General features: G+C 37.9%; 1 protein-coding gene across 1 annotated transcript in view; it reads left to right on the top strand.

Annotated features, from left to right (window-relative positions):
* The first annotated feature begins 1094 nt into the window (after positions 1–1094).
* The window catches only part of rars1 (arginyl-tRNA synthetase 1), an 87500-nt gene continuing 80244 nt past the window's right edge, over positions 1095–8350 (top strand). Inside the window, exons 1-2 of the mRNA XM_079405583.1 lie at positions 1095–1250; positions 2116–2253. Of these exons, the coding sequence (XP_079261709.1) occupies positions 1206–1250; positions 2116–2253 (183 nt within the window). The 5' untranslated portion in view covers positions 1095–1205. The remainder of the gene's footprint in view (positions 1251–2115; positions 2254–8350) is intronic.

Genomic DNA, 8350 nt, shown 5'->3' with positions numbered 1-8350 from the left:
AAAGTGGAGGAATGCTGCCAGTTAAATTGTATTTGTCATATAATTAAAGAAATTAGATTTAGGTGCCAGATTAACACCAATAACTTGGAGGTATCTGTAAGTGTTCTCTAATTTTGATTAGACTTCTTTTTCAAATATCTTATTGAAGTTTTTTTTTTTTTTATACTGTGCTTCAGAATGATAAAATAATAAACCTAATAATATTTATTTAAGCTTAAAAATTGCCCTTCTACTCCTGTTAGGATAACTTCAAATAGGAGTAAACCGCTGACCTTGAAATTCAGGAAATTGTAGGTTGTTCTGTAATTTTGATCTCCACTGTATGTTTTTGTTGAACCTGTTCCCATGAATTCAGCTTATCAAAATACTTGATTAATGTCATGAACAATGTAGTTATTTCCCTCACTAAAGCCCTTAAATCTTGTCCGATTTATTTATTCATTCATTCATTCGATTTCGATTCTTGATGATTTATGTAGATATCTCTTCAGCATCATGGGTAATGTAGTTTCGTTTCTCATCAGGAGTCCTGCCCTTAAATCCGATTAAATAAGGTAGAAACACGGGCTGATGTTTTCAACAGACAGATAAACCATAGATTAACAATTGTAGCTCACAGTGGGTCTGTCTTTAAACGTTTGTAAATTATCGTTCAAAATCAATTCCCATATATGGAGAATTGAACTCCTCATATGGAGAGTTTTTACTTCCGGAATCTGACTGTTGCACCACGAATCGTTCTGGGCTGCTTTTCCCAAAAGCATCGTAAGCTTAAATGCATCGTAGACCCATTGAAACCAATGAAGCTACGATCAATTTAGGCTTACGATGCTTTTTTTATGTATGCTATCTGGTTAAGGCTAGAAGGGATACGTATGGCGCTACTGGGCATGCGCACATCATTGCAGCGTAATTTTTTCACATTGTACAACAATAGTTACTATTTTTTCATTTCTGTAAGGGGTAGTTTTAGGGTTGGGGTAGGTGTCGATGTTAATAAAACGCAATCTAATAGGTAGAAAATTTATTTCATTGTTCATTTCCGGTCGGAGCTGTATCCCTTCGATCTACAACCTATCTATGCTTCGGATGGTACTGGAAAGCGGAAGTGACGTGCCAAAGCCTGCTAAAGTAGTTCTTCACGTTGCCGAAGTGTACAGTTTTAGACATTGTGGCTGTTTGTACCTCACTTTTTTTCTGAAAAAATGGGTGACCCCTTTGTCAACTATACTTCACGACTTCAGGAACAGGTCAGCTTTGTATTAAAACGTTAAAAAGTTTAGACGTTGTGTTCATATATTCATGTGTTTTTCGTGCTCTGACGTAGGACACTGAAGCGCGCATGCAGTCTTACAGTTATGATCATTATTTTGTTTAATTCGGCTCAAAACTACAACCTGTGTAGGGTGTAGGTGTTTTTGTAAATGAAGATAAATCATGGCATACAGTGCTGATGCTGTCGTAATATCTAGTGAACTGGCTGTTGTGAGTTATTACATGCAGCTTTTTAGACATCTGGTTTAATGAACTTTATATCTGCATCATGAAAATTATGTCCACGTCTTCAGTCCGGTAAAATATTGCTAACAATATAGAATGTATTACATTTACTGTATAAAAATATATTAAATGTTTCACACCAAAAAGACACGTGCCTAACCTTATGGTGGGCATTTTTAGAATTATATTAAAAAAGAAAAAGAAAAATTACTTGCTAAATAGGTATGTCAACCAGAGGGCAAAAGGCATGTGAAAAACATTTTTCAGCAAAGTTTTGAGCATGTTGGTAATTTAGAGGTCTTAGAAATCCATGCATCAAAAATGATACTGCATGCTTTAAATGGAAATAACTCTGCTATCTCTAAGCAATAAGCCTATGGATAGGATACAGACTGGTAACGTTAATCACTTCCCCAGTCAAAGTGAAACAAAAAAATGGCTGTGTATAATAAAAAGAAACAATGCTATTGTGATGTGTAGTTATGACAAAGTTCATGCCATTGTTAGTTTGAACTTTGAAGTATTTCCTTGTAACTAAGGTATGCAGTATCTTATGTTTAAGGTGTTTGTCCTTGGCCTATTTAAATTTTTTTGTGGTTTTAATTTGGCATCCAGGAAGGAGAAATCAAGTTGCTCCAAGATGAAATCGAGAGGCTGAGAGATCCACAGCAGCTGAATTTCACATCTTCACAGCTGGATGAGTTGCGGGAGGAGAATTCTCGTCTGAAGTATCGCCTCGACATTCTGAAAAGAGTCAGTGTGATATGCTTTTTCTTAATGAGATGATTGCAATCTTGTGTGGCAGAGTTTGACCTCTGCAAAGACAGTCATATGTTAAGTCATATCATAAATTTTACACATTAAACTACTATCAGTATAGTTTTATTGAAAAATTACGCTGTTTGTGGAAACATTCCAATAGACTGTTCTGTAAAGTCTTTGCAAAGCTATATCACCTTGTAATAGGATCACAAAGCAATCTGCACTGAAATTATGCATGGTAGCATCAGTTATTGGCTGAGATTAGAGATTTTTCATTCATTAATATCTGTTGATATTGGATATTAAACTGTGTGTGCTGAGTTAGTTTTGTGTTACTTATCAAATTTGTGTTTAATAATTTAAACACCGTTGAATGCCATCTTCAGCAAATCTCAAAATGAATATCCTTTTTTCGTACTGTACATTACAATGTTGTGATGCCTAAATTCGCTGTAACATTTAAAATTATGGATTTTATTAAATAAAAATTAAAGGGATAGTTCACCCAAAAATGAAAATTCTGTCATCATTTACTCACCCTCAAGTGGTTCCAAACCTGTATGAATGTCTTTGTTCCACTGAACACAAAGGAAGATATTCTGAAGAATGTGGGAAACAGAGCAGTTCTGGGGCACCATTGACTTCCATAGTATTTTTTTTTTCCTACTATGGAAGTCAGTGGTGCCCCAACACAGCCTGGTTACAAACTTTCTTCAAAATATCGTCCTTTGTATTGTTTTTTGGGTGAACTATCCCTTTAAGTTAAAATGGTAATTTTTTATTTCATAATATTTCCACAAAATTTGTGTTAAAAGTTCTTTTTTATAAAAAACAAGCAAGATTTCAGTATATGGTCTTTTTGATTTCACAGATACTATTTAAACTAAACTGAGCTAGACAATGACATCACTGAATTCAATAATGAAATGCCTTTAACTGAAAATTGAGTGTTTAATCTTATTATTATACATTACTGACACTCTATCCTTTGAGACTGTTAAGTGCTTTGACACAATCTGTATTGTTAAAAGCGCTATATAAATAAAGGTGACTTGACTTTTGGACTAGAGAGGAAATGTTGGGTTGTTAGCACTACAAATTGACATTTACAAAAGGAGAATTAGTTTCCTAATGACCGGATTTCTTTAATTTAACTTTTTGTTACATTGTTTGAATATCTTAAGATCTTGAATCAAGAACGTGTGTCTTTTTTAATATAATTTTCTTATTGAGATTTGATTAAACAATTCGGCGGTGTTGTTATTGTAAACTGGCCTACACATATGTGCAAAATGTCAGCAACTCACTCATCAGAATCCTTGGTAATCCTCTGCAAACTTCGACAGTTGGTTGAACTGGCTTATTCGGTTCTTTTTGAGTGGAACGGGCTACTTCGGAGGTGCGTCGTGCATCAACTACCGGAACTAAAGTTTGATTTGTGAACCGGATCGACTGTTTAATTCTTGAGAAACGGCTCAAAAAATAATTCTTTCAAGAATTGGACATCACTATTTCTTGTTTACAACTCTCTGCTGCCTGCCTTGTAGACCTTGCTTTGTTTGCCTGGATATGTATTCTGATTGGTTGCTGCCTATCTGTGATTATGATTATTGTTTGGTCTGCGTTGCTGTTATGGATGCAACGAAATGCCGAAATCTTGGCTGAAGCCAAACAAATTGAAACACTGGGCCGAACACAGTTTTTAATGTTTTTTTACCCCATGTATTTTGCCAATTTTTTTAACCATCACATGCAATGAAATACCCAAATTTTGCTTTTTACTGTTTTTTTTTTTTCTTGCTTTTCAAAGAAAAAAATCAATTACATAACAACTATTTAAATATATTTAGGGTAAATGTACCTATTAAGCTCACCAAAATCTACATTGAGACATTTTTAGTGCACAAGATCTTGGTTTCAGTACAAAAAGCTTTCCTGTAGCTCAAATAGTAGAGCATGGCGCTAGCAAGTGACTAAAACTGCAATTCATCGACTGACCGATAGAGGCTGGCTCCAAAAGGGAGTCAGTCCCATAGACCTTACAGCAGAAAAAAATGTTTACCGCCTGGTACAAAAAGTGGTTTTGGTCTATATACAGTGCCTATAGAAAGTCTTCTTACCCCTTCATTTTTTTCATATTTTGTTGCGTTATGATGTTAAAATGCTTTAAATTACACCCCCACAAATTTACACCCCACTCACCATAATGACAAAGCAAAAACTTTTGGATTTATCACAACTTTGCAAATTTATTAAAAAGGAAACACTGAAAAAATGACATTGCATACTTCATACCCTTACCTCAAAACTTAGTTAAAGCACTTTGGCAACAATTACAGCCTCAGGTGATTTTGGGTATGATGCAACAAGCTTTGCACATCTGCATTTTTTTTTTTTTTTTTTTTTGCCATTCTTCTCTTTAGATCATCTCAAGCTCTGTCAGGTTGGCTGGGGACCATCGGTGGACAGCCATTTATAGGTTTCTCCAAAGATGTCTGATTGGTTCGGAGTTCCACTCGAGAACGTTCATAGTCATCCCAGTGTTTCCCCTATAAATTTTTCCAGCAGCGGTGCTGTTACGTGCCGGAGGTTGTTACCAAGCCGCTCGCGGGGGGTCCGAGGGCATGCACCCCCGGAAGATTTTTTTTTTTAATAACCCCTTAAACCATGACTTCTGGCAAGTTTTGTGGATAGAAATGCACATTTTGAGACATACAAACTAGAGGGTGACACGGGAGTGAATTTTCAAACCTCTCCCGTCCCACTCCCACAAAAAAAATCCCGTCCCATCCCAATCCCATAAAAAAACTGGGGGGAAATCCCGTCCCGTCCCAATCCCAGAAGAATGACTCCCATTCCCTCCCACTCCCGTGTTGTTTTTTTTTTTTTTTGGCTGGAATCTGTCCGTTACAGTAAACAAAAATACAGTACAGATCACAGCATGCCCAGCTTAGTTGAATAAAAATCAAAAATGTAATTTATTTTATTGAACTGAAAGTCATCTTAACAATGCACAGTGTGTTTCATGTTGAATTTTATGCAAATCATCCATCCATCCATACACACACACACACACATTATATAAAGAAGGAAGAAGGAAGAAATTGTCGGTTGCCTCGAGAGGGCTGCTTTGCATGTGTGACGCTGAAGGCCACTCGTGCCTGAGTCTGAAAAGTACTTAATAAGTTGTCTACAAGTCTTGCAGCTGGCGTATGGCGTTTTCACGCCATCTTTCTCAACGCGTAAATTTTTTTTAGTTATTTCAGACCGCCCAGAAATATCCATGAGCACAACTGACGTATTATTTTCAGACAGTAGTCGTTGCAGTGTAGCTTTCACGTCTGCCTCCATTTTGGTTATGATTTTCGCGGCTAAAAAGTGCGTGAAGAAGCCTACTTCTTCTCTACCATTATTGGTGGTTGGCACTATCGCCACCAACTGTTACGGGTGTGTGGAGCACGCCATTCACTTAACCGGCTACACCAAAGCAAACAGGAGGAGAGCATAAAGAGACAGGACAACTAGTATTGAGTTCAAAATTAGTTTATTTATTTAAAAGGTATATTTCTGTATAGTTATCATAGTGTTATTACGATTCCCGGTCCCGCCCACTCCCGCTTACATTTTTTCCAGTCCCGTCCCAATCACGTTATTAATAGTGATTTTGTTTCCCATCCCGTGGGATTCCCGCGGGATTCCCGTGACCCGCGGGATTCCCGAAAAAATGTCAGCCTCTAATACAAACTTGACATACCATCAACAGAAGCCATGATTATTGCAGCACGTACCTTGAACTGGTCACAAACAAGATTAGGACAGGATTATTCATGTTTTTCTTTTGTGTTAATTTTCAGCTGTAAGGTATAAATAGATAGTGGAAAAATGAAACGGCACAACCCAGAAAAAGATTATTTACAATTTATTGAAAATTTTATCCTAATGGCAAGGGCCACACCCAATCTGTGAGCACTTAATTTTTCTGGGCTTTTCATAGAAGATTCATATCATGTAGGGTGTCATATCAGGTGAGTTTTTATTGATCGGATGTTGGGTTATTTTTTTGTGAAAAAAGGTATGTACCAGGTATCTGCATGAAGAGATTTCAGTGTGCCTGGAGCTGTAGGTATACAGAAATCACGTCAATATGTCTTAACGAATGAATAATGGATCTGATTAAAATCACCCTATTCAGTGTGGAAAAGTCACGCTCAGTTCACACTGGAGATTGGTATGCCACAGGATTTCACCCATCTGAAAAATGAATGGTATTTTCAATACCAGTGAAAATTCACGGTTTTCGGTACCAATTTCGCAGTTCGCTTTCTCCTTTCCACAAGCGCTTGCTCGCTCTCCCGTGGCGTCTGTCGTTGCTATGCAACCATGAACAGAGGAGCGCAAAACGAGAGTGCCGCGTCGCTTTCCGCGCGCCCACATTTGAAATATTTGCATATGAACGTGAATGTGAACGGCCCCTTATGGCAACGTGACATTAGCCTAATCAAAAATAATTTCCATTTGTGGCTCTTTCCTCCTTTCTTGTCAACAAGTGGATTCAGAGCCATCGCATTAGCAGCGCCGCCGGTCGCCATGTTTGTGTTTTTAGGTATGTAAGTGAATGACGTGAATGTCGTGATATTACTGATAATGTGAAGATTTTTCAGCGGCGTTGAAAATCCAGTGGTGCCGCTGCTTAATACATTGTAGGGGAAACACTGCATCCCTAAGCCACTCCTGCATTGTCTTGGCTGTGTGCGTAGGGTGATTGTCACGTTGGAAGGTGAACTTTCAGCCCAGTCTGAAGTTCTGAGTGCTCTGAACTAGGTTTTCATTAAGGATATCTCTGTATTTAGCTGCATTCAGCTTTCCGTCTTCTCTGATAATTTCCCCAGTCCTTGGTGCTGAAAAACACCCCCGCTGCATGATGCTGCCGCCACCATGCTTCACCGTTGGGATGGTATTATGCAGGTGATAAGCGGTGCTTGGTTTCCCTCAGACATGAATAAGGAATTGAGGTTCATCAGACCGGAGAATCTTTTTTTTTTCATAGTCTGAGAGTTATTGGGGTATATTTTTGTAAATTCTAATCAGGGTTTCATGTATCTTTACTGAGGGGAAGCTTGAGTTTGATCACTTTGCCATCAAGCCCAGACTGGTGCTGTGTCGTAGTGATGTTTGTCCTTCTGTAAGTTTCTCCCATCTACATATAAGATCATGGAGCTCCACCAGAGTGACCGTCAGTGTCTTGATCACCTCTCTAACCAGGACCCTTCTCCTTTGATTGCTCAGTTTGGCCAGGAGGCTAGATCTAGGAAGAGTCCTGATTGTTTCAAACTTCATCCATTAGGGATTATGGAGGCCAAATGCTCCTTTTGTTTTGTAGTCTTCTCCAGATCTGTCTCAACACAACCCTGTCTCTCAGCTCTGCAGGCCATTCCTTTGACCTCATGGCTTAGTCTTTGCTCTGACATCCATTTCAGCTGTTAAACTTTATAAAGACTTTGTGTGTGTGTGTGCCTTTCCAAATCATGTCCAATCAACTGAATTTGCCACAGGTTAACTTCAGTCACAGTATAAAAACATCTCAGAGACGATCCATTGAAACTGGAATGCTCCTGATCTAAATTTCAATTGTCAAAGCAAAGGGTATGAAGACTTGTGCAATGTCATTTTTTCAGTGTTTCCTTTTTAATAAATTTGCAAAGTTGTAATAAATCCGGTTTTGTCATTATGGTGAGTGGGGTGTAGATTTATGTGGAAAAAAAGTAATTTAAAACAGTTTAACATAAGAATGCAACATAACAAAATGTAAAAAAATAAAATAATAATATTATGAATGGGTGTGAAGACTTTTTCTAGGCACTGTAGGTAATGTTGCCCTTCATGACAACTGTGAGGGGGGGGTGAATTTATTATTTAAAAAAAAATTTTTTTTTAAGAACTCTAAGCCTTAAAGTTCTGCATAATTAAGGGAGTGGCCACTTGAGTGACAGGTGGATTGCCGCTAGGGCTGGGTATCAAGTTCGATACTTTTTAGGCACTGACCGAATTGCCTCGATACCACCGAGTATTGAAAAACGTCTTGTCGTTC

Source organism: Barbus barbus, assembly GCF_936440315.1.
Source record: "Barbus barbus genome assembly, chromosome: 43".
Lineage (NCBI taxonomy): Eukaryota > Metazoa > Chordata > Actinopteri > Cypriniformes > Cyprinidae > Barbus > Barbus barbus.
Note: the sequence above shows the minus strand (reverse complement) of the source record. Positions and strands in the feature narration are given on the sequence as shown.